The 26,043-nt window shown below is 33.0% G+C and overlaps 1 protein-coding gene across 1 annotated transcript in view; it reads right to left on the bottom strand.

Annotated features, from left to right (window-relative positions):
• The window catches only part of CCDC178 (coiled-coil domain containing 178), a gene marked incomplete at its 5' end in the record, with an annotated part of 178,331 nt that overhangs the window by 116,105 nt on the left and 36,183 nt on the right, over positions 1-26,043 (bottom strand). The window contains 6 exons of the mRNA XM_084510917.1: positions 6,675-6,834; positions 9,465-9,610; positions 13,517-13,630; positions 16,234-16,395; positions 20,402-20,464; positions 25,463-25,646. Of these exons, the coding sequence (XP_084367043.1) occupies positions 6,675-6,834; positions 9,465-9,610; positions 13,517-13,630; positions 16,234-16,395; positions 20,402-20,464; positions 25,463-25,646 (829 nt within the window). The remainder of the gene's footprint in view (positions 1-6,674; positions 6,835-9,464; positions 9,611-13,516; positions 13,631-16,233; positions 16,396-20,401; positions 20,465-25,462; positions 25,647-26,043) is intronic.

Here is a 26,043-nt window from a genome sequence, read left to right as displayed (position 1 = left end):
GAATTCCTCATCTTCCAAGCCTACGCACATCCTCTTACTATTCCATTCAGTTTCATTTTCAGGTGTTATTTTTTTTTTAATATGCATGTTTCAGGCTTGTTCTAGAATTTAGGTTACATGAAACAAATGGTGAAAAACATTTTTTATTCCAACATTCATAATTGAAAATGCAAAAAGGATTTTTTTTTTTTTTTCCAAATTAGAACAGCACCCTTGGCAAAGATCAAAATACTTCTGAAGTACTATGAGTGAAGAAATCATAATCAAAACTGGATTATAATCTTTGAAAAACCCTTTGTGCCCGTAGAAAGATTAACCAATAATTGTTTTAATTTTCTAAATAACTTTTAGAGTGCTATAATTGTTCCCATTGACAATGTCTTAAAGTACAGAGAGGGCTAATTTGCTTGTAATTATTATGTATATGACTTATTTTTGAATGAAGAAGCAGAAAACTATCCTTTAAAAATTCTGTTAACCTTACATTTTTATATCCCTTTGATTTTCACTGAGAATGTCATTACTATCATGGCACCCAACCTCTGGCTATGTATATTCCTCAGAAGGGAAGTACATGACTTCCCTGTGAGCAAATAAAATCAGTGGGATGGTTATTTGGGTAATACTGACAGCACTTCCCACAGGACAGTATGTAAGTTGATATGCTAAGCCTACCCAGGAGCATGGAGTAAGATTCAAAAGTCTATCTTGTAACATGGGAGTCCTACATACCAGTGTAGCACACTGTTGGAAGCCACTCAGTCAACTAATTAAAGACAATTTTATAGCCAGACTACTTATTGTCCTTATCCCTCACACACATAGAATAGCCTAAAGGGAGCAATGGCTCTCTAGGTATTAAAAACAAAAAAACAACAACAAAAAAAAACACCACTCTTTTGTCATATCTTCATATCTTCAAATATAACTCTTACATTTACATGGATACGCTGCAACAAAGCTCTTCAGTAACATTAATATTGATTAACAGTATTTTTGAAAATAAGAGATGGAAACTGATTTGAAGGTATTAGTGCAGCAAGACTGAAAACAATGAGTAGAAGAAAAGATGACCTAAATAAATGAAAAGTAAATGATAAAAGACACCCAGTGGATTTTATCTAATACAATGATGATAAACAGCCCTTTGGATCTAACTTTGTTTTTCTCTATTTCTTAATTCAACTTCCAACAGTATATTGGCATATTTCAGAAGGTATTATGATAACAATATGAAAACAGAAATATGATATTTTGTAGATTATTTCATTAGTAATACTATCAATAAATGATGAAGTAACATGACTATATCATGTTATCTAACATATCATGACTAGGTGATAGAACCAGTCAAGGATTTTCTTATATATTATTTCTCAGATGGAAGATGCTTTTCTATTAAAAAATGTTCACAGGAACATGGTAATTTGTTTTAAAATGAAAAGCATTAAAGTTAGGGTCAAACATTCTGATCAAACATTTGCAGACTAAACATTTTTTTAAATAATAACTGATTAAAAACTTATTTTAATATCTATAAAATTTGAAGAAAAAAAAAAAAAAAAAAAAGCACATATTCCCCTACTTTTAAGCTTTCTGCATTGTGACAAAGGAAAAAATATTGTCATTCAAGTAAAGGAATTTCAAAGTTCCCTTTTATATATCTGAGAAATTCACTTTTAGTTTATGATGAAACATTTCTGAAGCTGGTACAATGTTAAAGTACAGTGCTAGAAATTTCTGTTTACCATCATCTTCTTATATCCAGTATCATCCATCAGTTAAAAAATTCACAGAAAATCTAGAAATGTTATTAGGTGGTAGGGGTATTTTTGCAGAAAACTAATGTTAATTAATAGAATGAGGACGTTATGATACTGCTAATATTTCAAAGCCAACAGAACTTAAAAGTATCAGTATTTCTGTTAATGCTTTGGATAACAAAATTGAATGCATTTATCAAAAGTATAAGTCTGTATAGGTAGATGTATGAATTTCAAGATTTATACACCTGCCTTTCATCGTGTATACAATAGCAAATACTAATTAGGTCAAATTTTCACATTTCAAATGAGTTTCGGTCATTCAAAATGTCTTGCTCAATCTTCAAAAACCACAGTAATCATTTTTACAGTTACTTCAACTGCAAGTACAATAATCACATTAGCAGCAGAAAATAAGAACAAGCAGGCTTGTTTTCAGGTTAAGAAAACAAGGCACAACATAATCATTCTGAACGTGATCCAATACTCATTATGAATTGTTATGTCAAAGAATTCTTATCTGTGCATTTAATACCACACATATCAGCACTGAACCAAATGGCAATGTGATAGTTTGGGGACCGTACTCTCTCTGTAGAACATAAGGTAATGAGACGCTATGAGAGTAGTTACAAATAGCAAAGTGATAAAATATGCCTGTAAGGTATGACTTCATCATTATACATGTAAATTTCACCACATTTAGTAGCATGCACATCAGTAAAACAAAAGTCACACCTTGCATTTAGCTGTGACATTTGTTACATTCATGTGTCACAGTCCTATCTTTTGGCAGCACTCTCTCCTGTGATAAGACAAAGTCAAGGAGATCTGCAAAAGCAGTGACTCAGCTCTCCAGCCAAACCACACAATGTGTATTCCTACAAGAACCAGGCACACAGATTCTTCAGATTTTCATCCTATTTAAATCCTGGTCATGAAAAGACTACTTCCATCCCTCAGTGCTCCACAGGAATCTCAAAAAAAATTCTTTCTCTGTCAGGATCTGTGCTAGGGCCACTAGTTTCTGATGCAGCTTCTCCCTTAGCAAAACCATTCTTCAACTCCATTTTCCTTCACAGTGATGGCAACAAGGGTTGCTAGATTTCTCATCAAATTTCTCACCTAGTTTGTGTCCAGTTTGTCTCTTCATAAGAGATTGTTTTTATGGATATAACAGTACCATCTAGTCTCCAGAGGAAAGAGGCCTCTTGCTCAAAGAAAGATGTCTATACCTTTTTTTTTTTAAGCCATTGAAACCCTTCTTCTTGGCAAGTTTTTCTTTCCTCTTGTTCTCGCTTACTGGCTTTTATTTACCTTCACAAAATCTAAAAGTCAGCAAAAATAAGACACTTAATTGGACCTTTGCATAGATCTCAGACTGGATTTTTCAGTCTTACTAGTCTTTCCATTCCTTACTGCACCATTCTTGTCTGCATAAGGTGTGAGGGCTCATACCTGTCCATCTTATAAGCAAGATAATGAAGATGATTGATAATTCTAAGCTTGAAACAGTATGGTCAGCTGTGTACCTCTAACATTTTGTATTGACATAAACATCTGTATTTCTCCGTAAATTGAAGGAACTACCAATCCATTCAATTATCAGAGTCAAAAGTTTGTTTTCTTTTCCTGAATCAGACAAAACATCTAACAGTGATTCTCCCAGATTAAATGATACAGTTCATGTTGAGTTGCTTGGGGTTTTGTTTTCACCTTGCCTTTGAAAACATATGATGTTACCGTGTATATCCATAGCCTATTTAGAAAACATCTCCTTTCAGTTTTTGCACTTCATGACACTTGGAGCAAAGTATTATATTTTTTGTCCTATCAGGACAGGTGATTCTCATTCAGTACTATATCTGACTAGTGTTTCTAGATGCCCTACATCAGAAGCTCTTGAACCTGCCTTCTATATACCGTATTCCAGAAATTGGGGTATTGCTTTTTTGGTGTAGTTTGTTTGTTTGTATTTTCCTCATGTGGGCTAATCTTATGAGGATTGCTTTTTCAGCTATCCATATCTGACCTTAGAAATAAGCACTGTCTTGTCTAACTACATTATCTACAAGCAGGGGATTGAATGGCCTCACCTATATTCAGACCTAGAGACACAAAGCCTGTGAAAACTGAACTAGAACATATGCTCCTTTACTACTTCAGCAAACCAGTTTTCATCTCCAGACTCTAGATAAGAAAGCCTCATAATCATTGTACCACATTATCTGAAGTTGGAACTTATATAGAAATAGTTTTATCCAAAAAACAGAATTGAAGTGTTTTTTCATTCAACCCATTAAATAAGAAAATATGTCTTTAAAATAGTCTAAGTAATAGACTTTATCTAGCAGCTTAGATTATTTGATTTTTACCGTCCGCAAAAAATTCTGAAAGCTGTCCAAGTGAAAATTTCAACGTAGCCACATTAGCCATCCTTCTAAAGAAATGGTCCAAATTTTACGGATCATGGATAGCCTCCTTGAAGAAGCTGCCTGAATTTACTTGGATTTTTACTGAATTACCTATAAATGCTAGTTCCAATGTCTTATCACACTTCTCCACCCACTGGTACTAGGCCTTCTGCTCATTTCTATTGGGTAATAAACACTGAAGTCCCTGCTGAAATTTTTTGATTGTCCATAAGGTACTGAAGGCTTTGCTGGTGTTATTGCTTCCAGTTTAATTTCATGAGAAAGAGATTTCTAATGTAATATATGTATACCTATGTATAGTATGTATAGTATAACTATATAGTATGTATGTATAACTATGTATAGTATCTATAGTATAGGTATATATATATAAAATATTATATATAATATTTTAACAATATTTTTATAATATTATATGATATATAATATATATATACCTATGTATATAGGAATTATACTTTTAAAATTTCTTAATACTTCCAAACATTTTTAAATGGATTAGTGGGGTTGGGTTTTATAGAAGTTGTGAACAAATGCTTTTATCTGCATTTCATATAAAAATAATAAAGAATGACATTAAAATGATGAGGTAATAACAGAGTAAATTGTCAAAGGGTAACAGTGTGTGCCTCCATTTCGGCTGCATGCCTAAATGGAGAGATGTCATCACAGAGACCAGCAATGCATTCCAGTAAAAAACAAAAACAGGCTTTCAAGTATGCATCAAAATATTACTACTTACATTTAACCACCAAAATCTTGGCATAATCTCATTACCCCAACATTACTTTAATAAAGAAATACTGCTAAGTGCTCTTCATATAATACCCACAACTCAGCATCAAGGGAAAGTGGGAGTAAAGAGAAGACAGGATGAAACAGAAAACATTAGGAAAAACAAATCTTGGTGTTGTAGCGAAGGAGATAAAAATCTACCTCTCCAAAAAACCTTACAGGGTGAAGATGAGCAAGTTGACATACCAGCAGGTAATTTTGACCTTAGAATTAATTTAGCACAAGACAGGAGACAGTTATGGTATTCTGACAGGACCGATATCACAGTGAAAAGTAACAAAGTAGCAATCTCTATTAAAAAAAAAAAAAAAATACAAGTTCTCATTACTGCTATTTCCCTTTTGTTTCAAACCCTGAGTACAGATTTTGAGAGATAAAGCAAAATACATTTGCAACAGAACATTATGTGATGCAGTGCTAAGACAAAATAAAAATCAGTCTAAAAGTTCTCACTACTAGCATGAAAGAACTTGGTATTTTGAAATACCAAAGAACTTGGTAGATTTGGTATCACTGTAGAACACTTTGCATCATCTAGCACCATTGACAATAACTCAGAGTCAAGAATGTAGATATGTTTACATAATTCTCTAAAATATATTCTCAGTTCCCCAGAGGTTTTGTAATTTCAGCATTGCACCGTAGCTCTGTTAGTACACTAGACATAGGAAGTAAAAGTGAATAGTAAAGAGAATGTAATTGAGCAGCTTAATTTACCTAATCTATTCTAAATCAACTGAGAAAAGTACAAAGTGAGCATAAAAGTAAAGAATACAAGATGAAAAGTGAATATTTAAATTATTATTCAAACAGCTACAATTGCAAAAATATTAACCTTGGAATGTCTTCAGTGAAAACAAAGCTTTTTATTTCTATTTTCATGTAAAAATGAAGAAAACTACATACAAAGAACTAGGCATTTTTCCATTTTCTTAGGAAAAGAGTAAATATGAAACCAACGCAGAAAACAATGTGAAGAACTGTATTGCATCTGATTTCTCAGATGGTTTTTACTCCTCTGTATTTTATATTTTTTTTTCAAATGGCTCTGATTCCTCATTATTATCTACATAAGGTGTGGCTCCCATCTTCCTAGTACCAACTGCAGCATTTAAGATCTAGATAAGAGCCCTATTATGTAGTAACTTCTGACAGTTCAGAAACAGCTTTATCCAAAAGACCAAAGTTGGGCTGCTACACTATCAAGATAATTGCGTGCACTGAGCAATATTCTTACAAGGAAGTGATTAAAAAGGAATGGGAACTTATTGATGGTGATCTTAGTCAAAGTTATCTGAGATTTTATTTGTTATTGAGCACTTGGTGAAAAGGAAAGGATTTTCAAGTCAGCAGAAGCAATGACTTTTTTTTATCCTTTTCCTTCACAGAGGTAACTACAAATCAAAGGGAAAAAATAGGGGAGAGAAAGCATACAATAATGCTAAACATTAATGAAAAATTAAATGTAAGTAAATGAACCATTTTATATAATTTTCCTAAAATAATTTATTTATTCACAGAAATACAAAAGTCTACTATGGAAAAATAGTAATTCATTTCACTGGAAATATTTTCAAACTTTTGATAAAACTGGTATCTTTTTACATATAAAAAGAGCCAAAACTAACCAAATAGTTGTTTCAGTTGTCACATAAAGAAAGCCAGCTCTGATAATACTCACTTCGGAATCCTTCAGATCTTTCTTTCTAGTCTGTAGCAACTGTTCATATGTTTTTTCTTCACGCTTGAACCTTTTTTCATATTCCGCTAGCTCATCTTGTAGATGATTAAATAATATCTGCACATTTTGCTGTTTATACATCACATCACTTAAATTTTTCCTTTGAAAGAAAAAAAATAAATTCAGTGAAGTAATTAAGATTATGCTACACTATTTTAGTCTTTATTTATATGCTTAATGTTTAATTTTATAATAGATAAAATAGGTGGTCTTCTCACAAATAATGTTACCCTGTAAAAAATAATAATAAAAAAAAAAAGCAAACAAACAAAAAACAGAGGAGAAAAAAAAAAAAAAACAGCTGCAAGATGGAGCTTATCATGACTGTAAATACCACTTAAAGACACTCTACTTAACAGTGGGTCTCCTTATCCAATGAGTTTATTGCGATACATAAGTCTCACAATTTTCAAGAACAGCTTGCATTTCTAAAAATAACTTTCTGAAGAATGGACTGGTTCACTCCCATATCTTCTGGAAAAATGATATTCTGAGATCCAGAATGAGCTCATGACCAGTGACATATTGGGTAACCACTATTTTATTACTTGTTAGGACTGGAAACGGGAGCTTCATAACATCTGTATATTTCTTTTATGTTTCTGTCCTTATCTAGTATTGTTTCTTTAATCTGTAGGAATTAAATAAGTAAAATTAAGCATTTTTTACAGGTTTCCCATAATTACTAAATTTCTGTTCTCCCTGGATTTATTCTTCTGATGCTTTTAGAAAGGAGAGTATTTAAAAGAAAACAAACAAACAAAAAGTATGTTTAATTATTTTTCTGCAACATAACCTAAACTAGAGCCTTTTTAACTCTTGGCTGCATAATAAAGACTGTATCACAATGTGCACATGTGCACACAGAAGAAAAATCTCAATAGACAAGTTTAAGCCTAATTTTTCCAATATTCAGGCTTGGCTGTGTTACTTTAGAATTATTTTAATACTAAAATAAAACATTTTCTAATTTTAAAACAAATCTAACAGTCTGGGAAAAAAAAAAAAAAAAAAAAAAGAGAGAGAGATCTATTACATAAAACTTATGTTTACTTCTCAGGAGCCATTTATGCTGTCAAGCTAGGAACAGCTGGGATCAGTAATATGTTATCCTTAACAATTACCTCATGATTGAAACAACAGAGGTATTTAGGGGTTTTGGATTTAGTTCTAAATTCTGGAGGTCACAATATCCTCCTCACAGTCTCTTCTGAGACTTTTTGCAGCAAAACAAACCTCTTTGCAGAAAATTAGAGCATCTCAAGCCTCTTCTAAATCAGTGTCTACAAAAATCTCTCTAAAGAGAGGCTGAGTAAGTGATCCAGCAGAAACTACCTGGAGTTTCTTTTCTCTGAAACACCCTTCCACTCTTCCTAATCTCCAGCACATCCCCTTAACCTGCTTCCCACCCTTATTTTCTTCTCACTGGGTTCACATGGTATTTGAACTGATGCATATCAATGGTAGGGGTTCCAATATAAGCATGCTTCTAACACAGATCTCAAGTTCACAAGATTTGTCCATCATCCTTAAATTAGCACCACACTTTGCTGAGATTTAAAAATAAAAAAAAAATAAAAATAAAAAAAAAAATGTGTGAATGTATTTCGTGTTCATTCTTAACTTCATATATGAAGACATATATTTATCTCTTCCAAGAGTACATAAACAATTTTTTCCAAAGCCATTGGTATAAAGCACTTTCTAGGTGGGATACCTGCAACACAATTTTCCCTTGTTTAGCAGGTTAGTCCAAATTTTGCAATAACCTTTGGAATAACCTCTCATTATCACTTTTTATTGACTTTATCACTTTTTTTTCTGTGAGTCTAAATACAGCATTTCATTGATATGAAACTACTAACTAATGGCTGAAGAGATGAGGAAAATATGAAGATATCTCCAATTGTGGAAGGATGCCTTCAATTCTTGAAGTAAGTTTAGTAAGTTCCACTGCACACTGAGTGCCTCCAAATCATTCTGTTTGAATCAAGAGTTGCAAAAGAACATATCCAGTCCCACATATACAGCTATAAAAATGTACTTATAAAAACACCTTTTTTTTTTCCCCAGCCAAGAATTTAATGCAATGATCTCTCAAAGATCTTTCAACACTAACAATACATTAAGTGAGCGAGATGACAGAGAAGGAGCTGTATTATCATGACAGCAGGATTGCTTTTTATTATTTAGCAATCTTGCACAACTCAACAGTCCAAGCTATTTTCTCTTTGCCATTGCTTAGCAGGTTCACCTTTCTCCTTAAAGAGTAAGCCTGCTGTGCAATCAACATACATGGCCCTCCAAGGCTTGAGTGGCCTAGAAGGTAGTCTACATTATCAGTTGGATGGAGACCTCTGAGACTATTTTCAGTACTCATCAGTCACAATAAGCATAGGTCCACACTTCTCAAACTAGAGAAAACACAGGATGCAAGGAATTCTCCATTAATTAAGGATGCAACTGACCATGAATATTATTAGATTTCCTGAAGTAATTCTGATATGCAAAATTCAATTTGGTAGGCAGATAATGTATCATGAATAACTTCTACAAATACCTTGAAGCAGTAATCCCACAAAAATACTTTCAAATTATTGAGGAAAAGTGAATTATATTTCCTAGAAATAATACTGTAAAATAATAAAACTACCTGTATTAATTGTAATAAGTAAAATTATTAAAAGTAATAAACTACCTGTACAAGTTCATGTAAGAGGGAGGTCTTACCGTAAATCGACAAAAGATTTTTCTGTGTTTTCCACCTGCATTTGCTTCATGTTCCATAACACAGCAAGTTCTTTAAGTTCATTTTTTAAATTTTCCACAGTGTGAGAGTTTTCAGCAATTTTACTGGAAACAAATGATTTTTTTTCCTGGAATTAAAAAATATGTAGCATGTAAACTAGCAGGGCTAGACTTCCCAATACTGCAGTTTAAGCGTATGATTATGGACAACAGTTCATGAAATTGTATACTCGAAGAAGCAGAACTACTTCTAGAGGGGGAGCTGAAACACTTAGTGCAACTGGAATAATTGCATGTCTGTTAGGGCATGATTTTGCACATCCAGTTGTAGCCTTCCAATTTGTCACACATCTAAAAATCCATAAATATTATCATGACACTTCTGTTTTTGCAGTTGCCTATGTTGTATATGTATGAATGGAAGTCTGTAGGCCACCTTCTTGATAAAATACATATTGTCTTTAGTTTATGCTCTGATTCATAAAACTTTTTCAAATAAACACTAGCTTGCACAGCAAAAATGTTAATGACAGTGAAAAGGAGAAATTTTCATATATGACCAAGTTTGGACCTATTTATTTCAGCATATGCAGAGTCAATGTCTTAACTGGCCATTTTTATTGCTTTGTATTGCTTACACAATACAAGTGTTTTAGGCAGATACCTAAAAAAATGAACTTTCAGGAAAAATTGTATTTTTAGATGCTACTGACTTGAGGCAGAATGCAGTTTACTCATTATCTCTGAAAACTGGCATTACTCATTTAGTTGCTTAAATAGAGAATTTTGTTCTTTTGGATACCATTTTTTTTTTTTTCATAATGTAGTTTCCCTGTACTCCATACAGAAGAGGACTGAAGCACAGAGGACAAGACTGCTAGACTGCTGAACTCCTGCCTACTTTCCTCTTATACAAGTACACAACTTCTTAGAGAGATGTTGACATTAAGCTGCTGAAAAACATTACATTAAAAAATCACTAAACTCCCTATTCTGCAGAAAGGATATTAAATTGTAATTATTTTTTTTTTTTCATTCCAAAAGTGACTGATAGTTACAGGACCAAAAAATAAAAATAAAATAAAAAAAAAACAAAGGAAAGATTCATGACAGAAGCAAACACTACTTCCAATAGCAACAGTATCTGGTAAACAAAGATGCAGTTTCTTCCGAATTAAAAAGGCAAATACCAAGCACTGTAGTGGTACTATGGTATTAAACAGGTGGAAGTCTACTATTTGGGTGATACTTCTCAAGTGGTCTTACTGCATTAGATTTTGAAACACATACTAATGTGATGTATGCCGCTATGTAAATGAGTTAAAGTAAGAGGGAGGAAAATACCTTTTGATTATGTATAAGGACACATACACATATATAGAGATAATTTACATATACACACATATAAATACAGAATTTTAAGAAATCACAACTTAGTAGACAAAGAGTGCACGTCGGTATTTAAATCAAGGTCAGTATTTTAATTTTTTTTTCTTTAGATACCACACCATTTTTCTGAATCAGTAGCCTGGTGCATAGTCTAATTATCTTTTTCCCTATAAATGAAGTGCTTCATAAAAATATACCTAAAAGGTAGCTGAAAAAAGCCAGTAACCAAAGCTTTTGTAACAGATGTGAGCACAAGCATGGAAGTGTGTGAGGTACCACATGCACATGAAATTTTTAAGGCCTCTGAACTTTCTGAAGTGTAATATGCATCTGTATAGGATTAGGTAGAAATTTCAGGTTTTCTGCAGAAACATAGAATCATTAGAAGGAAAATGAAGATATGGTAATTAATGCAAATCCCTGTGCAACTGAACCGCCCATAGAGAGTCTCAAACCTCTGAGAAAAATCATATTAGTTTTAGTCTCAGCATCAGGGGTGAAGAAATGTGGTAGCCTGTGATATATAGAATGTCAGAGCAGATTACTTGTTTGGGCCTTAAACTTAATCAAATTATGAAATCCAAAATGATTGAGGTATGAGGGTCAGATATAAAGAAAGAAGTCATGATGAGTCGTTTTGTTTTTGTTTTTAATTATTCTGTTTCATTTAAAAAAAAAAAAAAAGTCTGTGTTAGAACAAAACTGCCAGTGAAAACAAGTTTTGTTACTTTGACATCCTGTACTCATTTCAGGATTTTTTAGCAGATAAAGCAGATAAGAACTGGAAAACCTTCCAAGCATAGGTAATAATAGCCATTGACTCAGTACATTCTGTTACTTATTACAGAAGACAGAGAACTTGCAATCAGATTTTAGAACAAACAAATAAAAATGAGTTATGCTACATTCTGTAATCTAAATATTGATGGACTGAATATACACCCTATAGGGTTTTCTGTAGTGGATAACAGTCCAGCATCCTGCATAAGTTGACTGAGTCTTTTGACACTGGGATGTTATCAATTGAACACCATTCATCATTCTTCTCAGTTGCTGAACTAGACTACCAGTGTATTATGAGGTAGAATTCATATGCTCTTATCATGATATCCAGCTTTTAGACATTTAAATGTCAGCAGAACAAACTAAATCACTTCAAATTCCATGGTAAGATGCAGTAGCCTCCAGTGTGTGATTTATCTTGTCCTAAGATAGATAAACTATGAAGGACTGGGTGAATTGCTTGATCAGTTGGAAGTTGCAGGCTCTATATTGCTCCTGTACTATGAATACGGTGGAATCATTGCCATTTCTTCCATAAAATCATTTAAGCCAAGCACTGAACAAGCTTTAAACATGACAATGTCATATTCCTGAGTATTAAAATCTCTGAATATATCTTTAAATAATTTCCTTAAAAACAATATAACATTACAGAATAATATAGCATGCCCCAGCACAGTTAGAAATGTAATTTATTCTTAAAAATATGACAGACGCTTTTATAAAGCCCTCCTTTTATGAAACTTCAATTGCTACAATCAAGGAACTTCATCAGGTTCTAAAAATATAGTATTTAAGGTATCCAAGTATTGTTACTCGTTCAGTACTCTAGAGATCTCACAAAATAGGCTTTGTGCATTATTTTATTCCACCTACACAGAACACTAACTTAGATATTGCTAAAGCAACTAATGGAGACAGTTATTTACAGTTACTAGGAAAGGCAGTTTTAAAATTAATTTTTAAAAGTATAGAAAAGAACTGTACTTAACAACAATGTAGAATTAATGAATATTGGTATGCTGACTCATGAGTCATTTCCACATAATCTGAGATATGTTGGTTAACCTGCAGTTAGCTAGAGCACAGTCTTTAACAGAAATGGATGTATAAATTCTGTCTTCCCTGCCAAATTTAGAAACCTATTGAATCAATTAATTCCTCAATCCCTAATTTAAGATTATCATAAATAGGAAGTCTCAGAGTTTTTTCAGTAGAAATTATTGGATTCATGAAAGCTATTCTGAACAACATGAAAGCTTTTTTTTTTTTTTTTGAATCTATATGACTCATCTTTGAGACTATAATATCTAACTTAAGTTTATACAATATACAAATGCAAGTGTAATAAAAATGAACAGACTCTTAGAAACAAAATGCTTGTTTCTTGTAATTCTTATATCCATATTTATATACAGCATAGTGTTCAGTAATGAATTTCAGTAATTCCCTTCAGTGGATTATACAGCTTAGTATCTGATACAGGAGATACAAGCCATCATTTACAAAAAGATGCCATCTGCTGAGCAAACATGCAATCAGCAGGCACTTTCTATTACACTAGAATCCTTTTCGTCCTTTATTGATTTTCTTCATTGTGTTTCCAAAGCCCCTAAAGCAATCTGAGCCAGTGCAGCAAATGAAGAAAGCAAAGGACTTTTCAATGACCCCAATATCAATTCTGCTTTGTACTTTACCCTGTCTCAAGGCTATGGACCTCATAGGTTAGTACAAGCAAGAAACTGAAAGCTGTATGTACACTATATGTATGTATATAGGTCCAAAACAATTGTGTAGAAATGACAGTCTAACCTTTGAGATTAAATGTATGTCAAAAAAGCCATAAAAGCTTTATGATTCACCTGTATATCTTTTAATTGTTTCAGCAGAATAGTTCTTTCTTTCTCCAGTTGTTGTTCTGTTTGCTCCTGTTGTTTATCTAGCTCTTGTAGTCTCTGTTCTAAATAGGAAAGCTTCTGGAGAGAACATTCACAATGAGATGTGTTAGTATTCAAAAGTTATTGTCTTTCATTCCAGAGAATTCAGATAATACATTAGTTGTTAAATACTTTAATAGTCACCATACTTAAGCTTATTTTTGTTTACCCCTAAAAAACTATTTTTCCGTCAACCAGTATGCTTATTTGTATGTTTATTTACTGTACACTTTGAATGAAAAATCCACAACTAAAATGCAGCTTTGCAATATTTATCAGTGTTTATAAATATTAAATATACAGCAAAATGTCACTGCTTACTCTTCTTCCCATGCGTCTTTACATTCCTTTTGTTAGGAAGCTACATATAAAGTTCTGTAACCAAAACAAATATTTTGAATAGCTTCCATGGAAGTTGTATAAAGGACAAAAGAAATGTTTACTACTTATTATCACTAGCTCATGAAAAATACAGCTAAAGACAGCTAATGGGAAGAGGAAAAAGAAGGAAAATAAATGATTGGAATATTTCACTTTTATATTTTTCATTAATCCATTCTGTTATTAATTAGTACCTCAAACAAAACAGAAGTTCTTGTCTATTGTATTAATTTCATTTGCATCATTAGTATGAGCACCAAATATTAAATGATAGAAATTATTATTAATACATGTAATAAGGACAATTTTACATTATGAAATATACTTATATAAATCATATAATAGATACATTTTTAAAACCTTTAAATTCAATTTCTTCTATAATAATAAACATTAATATCAGTATTAGTATTTCCATTCTGAAACACTTGGAACCTTTAATCAATAAGAAAGTTCTTTCTTGAAATTACCAGTATCTTTCACACATCATTCATATACAAATCTGCTTGTGCAAATTCTGTTTCCGGGCTTTTAACACAGAAGCAAATACATAGCTATAGACGATGATATATAACTTATACCACACCTCTCTAGGTTTCCAAGAAACTAATGATGTGATCTTTGTCACATTGTTTCTACTCAGGTTTAGTTGGGGAAGGGCTAACAATATTAGTCACTGCCATTAATGCGTTGTTTTGAAAATACTATTAACTATTAGAGGAACCTTTATTTTATTTTATTTTATTTTATTATTATTTTTCAATTTGACTTATTAAACCTGAATCAAAAATAAACTATCACATAATTCATTATCTCAAATAAAACTATTCAACATTCTTCATTGCGTCTACAAAAGCATTGAAGTATTGCTACCTGCAGACTATATCAAGAACCCTGCAAATAGAATAACAATAAAAACTGGAGAAGAAGATCTCCAGTAACAAGCTATTTACCAGTAGTCAGATAACTCAATCATAAACCTACAGAGTGATGCTGCTACAGTTTCTTATAGATGAGGCAGCAGAAACTCTTCTGTCTGGGCTTTTACCCCAAATAAAAAACCCTGTATCTAAACTAAATAGGTTCAAAAGATGTTGACCTTGCTTGATTGTGAGAATGATATGGAAGATGTATATGGATTACAGAAAACTCCAACTTCTCTTCTGGACAAAAACCATCAATAGCTAGTTTTGTTTAGTGTTGATTTTGAAACAAAAACGAAGGTATTTTGCTTTTGCTTTTATGACAGTAATGCCCTCCTCTTTCAGATACTTAAGAAATAAATTTTTTTACACTGATTATTGCATTTTCAGGTTCAGGTACAAAGAAAAACCACTTATTTCCTTTGCCCCCTTTGAAAGGGATGCCACCCAGAGGGAGCAGGACAGTCTTGATGGGAGGTGGGTCTCTAATCTAACGAAGTTCAGCAAGGCCGAGTTCAAGGTCCTGCAACTGAGTCAGGACAATACCAGACATTAATACAGGCTGGGCAATGAGTGGACTGAGAATCACCCTGCAGAGAAGGAGTTGGGGGTACTGGTGAACAAAAATCTGAATATGAGCTGGCAATATATGCTGCAGCCCAGAAAGCCAACCATATTCTGGGCTGCACCAAAAGAGTCATGACCAGCAGGTTGAGGGAGGTGACTCTGACCCTGTACTCTGTTCTTGTGAGACACCACCTGGAGTGCTGCTTTCAGCTCTGAGGCCCACACTACAAAAAGGATATGCAAGAATTAGTACAAGTCCAGAGGAGGGCCACAACGATGACCAGAGAACTGGAGCACTTCTACAAAAAGAGACTGGGAGAGATGAGGTTGTTCAGCCTGGAGAAGAGAAGGCTTTAGGGTGACCTTATTGAGGCCTTCCAGTACCTAGAGAGAGCCTAGAGGAAAGATGTGGAGGGATTTTTTAATCAGAGTGTTGTGATAGGGGTATTATTTTTAAATGAAAAGAAGGTACATTTAGATGAGGTATAAGGAGTAAATTCTTCACTCAGAGGGTGGCAAGGCACTGGCACAGGCCACCCAGAGAAGCTGTGGATGCTCCATCCCTGGAAGTGTTTAAGGCCAGACTGGACAGGGCTTTGGGCAACCTGGTCTGGTGGGTGGAATCCCTGCCCATGGCAGGGGAGTTGGAACTAAATGATCTTTATGGGTACCTGTAAGCATCAGTTTCTTCTTATTTATATATTTATATTCAATAAATAATAGCACAAATTAAATTACACTACAAAATGATCCAGAATTTACCACTTTTACCTCATGGTTTTCTTTAAATAAATTTTTACTTCTTTTGTACTTTGTTTCTAGATCAGCTACTTCTCTCTCCCTCTCTCCTATCGTCTTCATATCTTCGTCTCTTTTCCTCAGTTTCTCTTTTCGCTCTTCCTCTAGCTCATCATATATTGTTTTAATCCTGGCCTGTTTATTAAAATATATATAGATTTGCTTTCAGTATGAAATCAGAAGCAGAAGTTAAACACGAAAAATCTGAATCTGAAAGAACATCAAGTGAATACTATAAATAGACCAAAAAAAATGCATATACAAAAATAAGTTAACAAATATATCATAAGGTGATTAGAAATGTCTTCAGAATTAAGGAAAAGTTGGCCTTTATGTCAGCATATGAATAGGCTGAATAACCAGCACTACTGTCAAACAAACACAGAAAACGAACCAGCAAGGAATACTATGAAATGCAAATATTACACTGAAGCAGACAATGAATTTACAGTAATACTTAAGCAAACAGTAGAATAGAATTCCATAAAAGATGGATTAAAATTCCAAATACTAACGCCAAGAGCAAAAATCTTTTCCAAGGGTAAATTTTATCACCATAGGCATGTTCTTAAATTAACAAAAAAAAAAAAAAAAAAAAAAAGAGAGAGAGAGAGAGAGAGAATGAAGACAACGAAGAGTGGAAAATAAATAAATAAATAAATAAATAAATAAATAGATAGATAGATAAATGAATGCCCTTCAATGTTGGAAAATACAAAATACAACAACCAGGCTACATCCACCTGAACCTTCTCCCTGCCAAAGAAATAAATAAAGAAAGAGAAATGTTATATACAAGACATGTTCTTCAGGAAGTGCAGGCAGGCATTACATACATTTTCAATTTCTAATACACCCAATTCACCATCACTTGAACTCAAATAATTATTTACCTGTCTAGCACTGAGTGAACTTATAATATGTTATATATGTATTCTATACATATATATATAGAATATATAACATACAAGCGGAATGAAACTGGTACCATTTTGATTTCCTTTCCTCTGTAGAACCAGAATGAAAGATGCCAGGAAGATAATTGAAAAGAAGTCTGGGAATGGCCATACATATGACTTAATCTTTTTGAAGTTTTAAATCATAGTCTACATATTTATCCTTACTGGGAGTATTTCAAGTAGTAAATGCAGGAAAAATTCTGAATTCCTATAGAATGGCACAATATTAGATGAAGTTATGGATAAAGTTCCAGATGACAACATGGTCGGTAGATGGAATGGACAAGCTTTCCAGAAAACCATTAGCATTTCTGGAGCTCTGGTGTTTTACACTCAGATGGCATTAGGGGATTCCTTCTAGTTATCTTAGAACAGACCCTCGTCTAAACTGCTGTGCACTTGTAGAGTCACTAGTTAATGATAGCTTTTGCTTCTTCAACAGCCTTTCACATCATAATTTTGTTTTATTAGTAAGAAAACATGCTTGGGATAAAGGATATAAAGTTCATCTAACCCAGAAAAATTAAGCTTTGGAAAAAAAAATAGAAAAAATTGTTTTAGTAGAAAAAAAGAACTTAAAAATCTCCTTAAAAGAATTATAAGATACTTACAAAGATCAACGTCTTTATTCTGAAAACATATGGACTACAATGACAAAAGCAGATCTGAGAAGCAAATTTATTTCCCATTAGGGAAGTGTTCTGTTCCCATCTGTAGAAGGGAAGTGGGCTAGAATTGCCACTGAGTGGTCTTTGCAAGACTGAGAGAGAAGAAGAAGACTTTTTGTTCCAACAAATAATCAAAATTATCAGCAATGATTCAAAAAAAAGTAAGGAAGATGTTTGGAAACACCAAATCAAATCTGTCATGCTGCATCAGTTAGACCCAGAAGCATTCCCTTCAGCCTTCTCTTAAGCAAAGACTGAATCAAAAGGAAGTCATGCATCAAAGACAAGTACATATGGCAGAGACCTTGTTCAATACATGGCTTAGAAGAGGAGCATTCAGCACTTCCTGCTAATGTCAGGAATGAAGAGGAACTGCAAAATCTCTCTTAGAGACTGTCTTTCTAGAAGTGTGAGATATAGATACTAGATTCTGCTGTTGAGCTCTTGCAAGATTGAAGTCACAAAATGGTAAAGAACAGGCTTTGTAACAGAAGAAAGATGGTGACTGTAAACATCCACAAGCAAATAAAAAAGGATCAAACCTCTCAAAAAAATTAAATGGGAATAAAACTCTCAGAAGGAGTTATAGTCATCACAGTAAATTCAAGGTTCATTTCTAAAGAAGAAAAGCATTCAAGACCTCTCAAATTACATCCCTCCTGTCTGAGACAACCACAAAAGAAGGCAAAAAGGGATTCTGAGTTAAGAGGACTTGCAATAAAGGACTGCAATGCCTCCAAACAGTTCTGGCTATGTTCTTTAGATTAGGATCTACATACATGGATCAGAATCCAACATCAGAACACTCACAGCATGTGAATATTCATTTCAGGATGAGCAGCAAGGATCAATGGAATCAAACAATCTTGCATCTCACAATAGTGAGGGTGTGCATATTAATACTAGACGTATTTTTCACAGAAGTATTACAAGTCTCCTTCTTAGGAAGGAAGAGGTGAATCTCAATGGCATTCATTTACCAATTATGAAAGGGCTGTCTGGATATTTTGTCTACTGCTGTGCTAAATATGCATCACAAGAGATCTTTTCCAGTATCAAAGTGGTCTTGGATAAGAAGAAATTGATTAATTTTGCTCCTTAGCTGCTACCAAGTTTAACTAAGAAGAAGGCAATTCTTGTACTGCTTACAAGGGATTTGATTCAGCTTGTGTAGGGTGGTTCAAGCTTGGCAAGATCATTATCGCTGTATCCCATCTCCTTATAGAAGATGCCCAACTGTAAATGGTTAATATACTGCTTTCTGTTCTCTTGTCAGCAGGAAGCAACAATGGCAAGGACTTTACCAACAGCCAGTTGGCATTTTGCTAATTTTTGTCTGTATCATGGAAGTCTCTGTGTTACTGGATTGCAACTTTGAAAAAAAACATTGATTTTCATCTTCTTGCATAATAGGGGATTATGTAATAAGCTCAGGAAAGTTTCTCAGACTACCAGAGATCTCACAGAAGCTAGAGCTTGGTTCTGATAACCCCACCTTAAGTCCTCCTGTCTCTTGCTGGTGACACTAAATGCAGAAAATTAGGATTTCTTCAGAAAATAGTCTTGAAGCTTCCACTCAGTGTCTTGCTCAAGGTTATAATACTTTATAGATACTACAACACATTTAGTATGACCATTATGTGTGCTCTCATAGGAGACATCTGAAGGAATCAATTTGCCAAAGGATGGAAATAGATGGAATATCCTTTTTGGTGATGCCATTATTGGGATTTCAATCAGAAAAGCTGAAGAAGTATCAACACTTGCCTGAGGATTACTGAAGAGCATTACTCTTCCAGAGAAAAATTAATTCTTTACTATGGGATTGGTGAGGCACTGGCACAGACTGCCCAGAGAAGCTGTGGACACCCCATCCCTATAGGTGTTCAAGGCCAGGCTGGATGGGGCTTTGGGCAACCTGGTCTGGTGGGAGACTATGGCAGGGGGGTTGGAACTAAATGATCTTTAAGGTCCCGGCTAATTCAAGCCAATCTATTATTCTATATTTGACTACAAAAAAAAAAAAAAAAAGTAATACAAGCATGTCTTGTGCAAATTCAGCAGTTCACACCAGAAGAATATAAAATGGTGTTAAGGCAGCCTATTTTATATATGCATGTGTCAATATAAGGTATAGTAAGTCTGATTGCACTTTCTACAGAAACTGAAGTAAGCAAAATTTACAAATTCAAATTACAGTGTCACTGCATATATATATATATATATATATATTACTGGAAGGGTTTTCTGTTTGTTTGTTTGTTTGTTTGTTTTCTTTCCTAGCAAATTGGAAATTATTGTGAATAAGTAGGTTACAATTAAAATATTCCATGTTTTCATAAGTATTAAAATTTTCCTAGCTGAAAATAAAAAACAGCAAACATTACTACTTAGCAAAACCTATTAGCTTTCTATGTGAATTGGTCAGAAGTTACTCTAAGCTAATTTGTGATTGGAATTAAAAAGAATGCAGAAGAATTTAGATTTAAATAAGCCAGTTACTGTCATGTTTACCTGAATCAATTTCCAAACTTCTTTTTCATCCTGAATTTCCTTTTTAAGATTCCATTCCGAATTCTTGAAAAAAAAAAAAAAAAAAAAAAAAAAAGCCGTAAGCAACACATAAGAAAACAAATTAATGGACAACAAAAAAAAATTAACACTAACATCACAGTAAGGATGACCACAGATTTACAGATTTTAAATTTTCTCTCAAGTATCACAAAAATATACAAAAAAGGAAATTACAACACCAACTCAGGCACAATAGGTAAATAAATATAGATTATACTACATGAAAAGCAACAATATTTTCTTAATTTGAATAAATATAAAAATAATTTAATTTAATTTTGGCACCTTAAGATAATTAAATGCATGAAGAGCTGAATGAGTTGGCTTACCTAATTGGCTATTGAATATTAAATGCTAAAATTTAAAAATATCTCAGTACCTTCTGTATTTTATATGATGGAACATTTTTTTTTTTTTTTTTAATTTCTACTAAAAATTGGAACATTTTAGGCCTTTCTTATATGAGCATCCTACTCATACCACTTCTAGGATTACAGTTATATAGAAAATTATTATAGGTTGTACATCAAAAACCTCTAGTTTAATGTGTCAGATTAGCAGACAATCATAACTATACCTGATTACAATCTAAGTCAAATCCTAATTAGGGCTGTTAAGTGAATTAAGGGACTGCAAAACTGATTACTTAAGCAAAACTAGGTGCAACATGGCCAATAGTGAAGTAAAAAACAGACTCAATCACTACTATTTTTGAAAAGTACTTCTTGAAGATTTATTCACATCCATGTCTGCATTACAGGAGTGCATATGCCATCTACACTTGGAGAGGAAGGTTCTTGCATAAGCAAGTCATAAGCATTTCCCAGATGCCACATACATAGCAAAATACAGAAGCAGGTGACAAACAACCCCATTTATCCTCAAACCCCAAATCCCAAAGATTATTAGAATCTTCAAGGGAATAGAAGACATGGAGATCAGTGTTCATGTGGAAAGCACATTGCAAGGAAATCCTCTAATCAATGAGCTTTTTTTCTCCAGATGACAGTTCATACATTTGCTCCACGGAAAACTCTGAGCAACAACCTGTACCATGGCCCTACATTTCCCCTCACATATGCATATAGATTCTCTGAATCCAAATCTACTTAGTCTACTAGGTGGAATCTAGCTCCAAAATGCAGCATTATTTTAAATGGCTAACAATAACACTTGGTAATTGTGTGAATAAGTTCTTCAGTCTGTTCAGTAGCCCACAGAAACAGATTAACTGGTGGTTACAGACAGACACTTTTATCAGACACACCAAGGGTTGATTGTTATAACAAAATAACAGCAGAGACCAGGCAGTCAAATTATATAAATATAAATATAAATTGCACCTTTGTTTATATGGCCGTATTCAAAATTCATCTCTGTTCAACTGTTTCTTAGACAGAGAGGTATCTTAGCTTCTGTGCACTCTATTCTCACTAAACTAGCAACTTCTGGCCACCTTCCCTGTGTGTATCTTCATATGCTGTTAAATTATTATAACCACAGTGCTTTTGCTAAGTTAGAGTAGCTGAGGCTAACTATAGGAACATTAAAGCTGATAACAGAATGATCATTTTGCAACTGTTAGTAATGGAGGTATTCAACAACAAGGGTACTTGAGTGGTGCTGGAAAGCTATCTTATCACTGGAGATGGGACCATTAGCAATGGTTTAATGTAGAAGTCATGATAACACATACAAAATGAAATTCCCTTACCATAAGTGTAAAGCATTGAGATACATTTCTTACTGACTACTTGTCCAGGATTCCAACATTATTTATGACTTGAGAAGGGACATTAAGGAACAACAAAATCCAAAAAGTAATGCTGTAGTCAATTTAAAATATATATATATATATATTTTTTTTTTTTCTGAAGAGTTTATTAAAAGCATTACAAGAAGCAGTAAACTATTTGCACGTCAGGCAGAGATTACTTATATATCTTAATTAATATAATATTGGAGACCAAAAGCACATTCATGTCAAGTTTTCACAAACAGTCTGGAAATATCAAAAATAAAATCAACACCATCACACAGAAGAGAAGCTATTAGCAGCCTGACTGTATGCTCCAAAATTTGAAATTATGTCTAAAAGAAGGAAAACATAAAAGATCCTGAACTTTGCCAATTTAAATCTAAAAATAATGCCACACAAGTAAGAGTTTTTAGAAAATCTACAAAGAACATTAGAACTAGTAACAAGTCTTTTTCCAAACACATCTGAGTAGGAAGGCTTCTAGAGACAATATAAAACCAACAGATAATCAAAAGCACTGACATACATATTTGAACATGAAGCATTCAAAATATGATAGAAAAAAACAAACAAACAAACAAACAAACAAAAACAAAACAAAACAAAACACTAAATCCCAAAGCAAATAAAACATTAAAAGCCCTGTTTGGCAAACTGATAGCATGTATTATTATGAAAAAATATATATATATATATATTTTTTATGACTGGAAAGCAGTGCTGCAAAGTCATCAATTTTCTGAAGGATGTAACAAGTATGTGGAAAAGAGAGTCTGGTGATACAGTCTACCTGGACTCTTAGCTGGTATTTCATAAAGTATTATATAAATGACTTCATAAGAGATCAGTCCTAACATGAATATATAATGCATTCAAAGGTAGAAGACCTTCAAAGGTAGAAATAAATCACCAGTTTTCATAGCATCAGAGCTACAATTGGGTCCTGCAAGTATCCATGCTGGATCCTGTGGTTTTCAATTTATTCAGAGACAATATGGAAAATAGGGTATTTTGCAGAATGACTTAGTAAAACCATCTGGGTTTCGCTAACAGTAGACAAAATTCAATTAATGTAAATGTAGATTTATACATTAGGACACTTTTTTAAATGTATTTTTTTTATACAAGACTGGATTTTGATGTGGCTAGTAATCAAACAGGAACAACATCATGAAGGTAAAACAGACAGTTCCATGACACTGTGAATAAAATTCTCCACTGCATTTAAAAGAATAAATGTAACGTTAAGAACTACTAAGAAAGGGAAAGATGACAAAAAAAGAGATCATCTTTATGCCACCGTGTGTCTACTTATTGAGTATTCTATGCAAGTTCCAGTCCTGCTTTCTTCCCCCACAGTAATAGGACTGGAAACAGTACTAAGCAAACAGAATGATGACAGATATGGGGCAGTTTTCATTCATGAAACAATTAACGGATCAGGAGTTTTCAGCCTGAAAAAGAGCAAGAATATAATAAAAGTAATGTGTGACAAGTGGAAAGTAAATATAGAATGAATGACTTTGAAAATAAGAACTGGGGCCTTACATGGATAAGGCATCCAAAGCAGAAAATAAAGAAAAAAAAATCGTCACACAACATTTGACTTTATCACAAAATGTTACAGATTTTATAAATTCAAAATATAACTGAATATAGCAGCTACATTAAAAAGATAAATTAAGACAAAAAAAAGACATAGGACAGCAAATAAACAGGGTCTTTGCCTGAAATTCTTCTAAAACTCTTATTTCTCAGACTAATTTTTAATCATTTCCTAAATAACCATTAAAAAAATCAAATTAGGAGTATAATAGACTCTCCTGCTTGTGCTGTTGAACATCTAATTGTGTAAAACTTTCAGCACACAACACTGAGAATGTAAAGAAAATGGTGCTCATCAAATTTATACACAAACAAAACAGCGCAAATTTAGCATTAAAACGCATGTCCACAGAACAGCATAATATACCAAAAAGATGATTTATAGGCCAAAACTACATGGTGCAAATTCAGGTATCGCCTACAATATAAATTGAATCCAAGAGAAGAGAACTTGGCACAGTGCAAGGCCTTAACAGCTCCAAGGTTCTCTAGCCTATGTTTTACATTTTTTTGCTTTGGCTCCATAAGTCCTTCAACTGGTTCGGTTTTAAATCACATCCAACAGTTCCTCGTTTATTTTTAGAAGCAGAGTCTGGTACTTAGATGTCCAAGAACTTAGGTGAAAAGGAATGCAGGAAAAATGTGGAGTGCCTAGTATGCCAATTCATACTATAAACTGGAAAATAGTATGATGTTCTTAATTTTACTGATTAAGTCAGGAAATCTTAAAATTATTACAGAGAATAAAACTGTTAAAGTCTTTTCTTCCAGGCAATCTATGCTATACATACAGTAGAACACTAATGAGGAATATACGAAACACGCTGGCATAAAGACTCCTGAAAATTCCCCTGATTATTTCTTTTCTGTATTTCTGAATGTTGAATTTTACACCTTGCAATAACACTGTATAGATATGTACAGTGTTATCTATTAAAAATTGTGCAAAGTGAAAAGACAGAAAAATACTTCTCAGTCTCGTAAGCCTTCACAATCATGTCAAGACTTGTGGATGAATTTCATGAGGATGAATGTCAATTTCAGTTCTAGATAACTAATGACATCCAAGTGATAATTAAATAATTTCATTTGCAATGATAATTTATATAATATAATATAATTTACATAATATTATATTATATTATATTATTTTACATAAATATATAATATAATATATAATATAATATATAATATAATAATTTACATAAAATTATATTATAATATAATATAATTTACAAATATAATTTACATTTACTAACAAGTAAAATATATTGACTTGCAAATCCTTGTAATCATGTAGTTACAAAAGAACAATATGGTTATTTGTTACTATCCATGTTGAACCACCTATGAATAACAAAATCTTAGTAGTCTTTAAAATTTGTCAACTTTAATTTTTAGCCTGTCATTACCCATGACCACTTAGTAACCAATTTATTTTCTTTTTCAGAGGCTATTATTTTCCACATTTTCAAGTGTTTTAAAGTACATGTTAAAACACAAATTTTACATTATTATTTGCTTAATATTAGGTTGCTTGCCCAATACTTCTCTGTTACAAAGATCTTTTTTTCCTAGTCTTCCAATCTAAAAATGAATTTAAATTAAAAAATAATCATAATAATAAAAATCACAACCTTGTAAGAGATTTTTTCTGCAGTTATTTCTGTTTGGATTTCCTCATACTTTGCTTTTCTTTCATTATAAGACAGTTCATTTTTACATAGCTCTTCATTTAGCCTTTCTATTTGTTCTTCAGTCTTCTGTATGTTTTTGCAGATAGTTTGGACTTGTGACTGATACAACTTCTTTTTTCTTGAACTGTTAAAATAACACAGACATTATTGTACATAACCTTTTATAAAATACAGTAACTAAATGGAAAACCCAGTATCAAACTGTAAAACAAAAATATTTGAAAATCAAAACCAAAAGCAGTATTTTAGACCCTTTTATTTGATGTTGAATACATGAAGCTCTTCCTCAAAACTTTAAGCCTTCTCTATTCATGACTGTAAGCCCTGATTGCTCATTCATATCAAAGGATTATAAGTACCTATTTTTTATTATTTTCCTACATATCCATATTGTTAACCTTCATCACAGAATCACAGAATGCTTAAGGTTGGAAGTGACCTCTGGAGGTCACCCGCTCTGACCCCCTGCTCAGGCAGAGCCACCCAAAGCAGGGTGCCCAGGCCTATGTCCAGGTGGCTTT

This window comes from Aythya ferina (assembly GCF_964211825.1).
Source record: "Aythya ferina genome assembly, chromosome: 2".
Classification (NCBI taxonomy): domain Eukaryota; kingdom Metazoa; phylum Chordata; class Aves; order Anseriformes; family Anatidae; genus Aythya; species Aythya ferina.
Note: the sequence above shows the minus strand (reverse complement) of the source record. Positions and strands in the feature narration are given on the sequence as shown.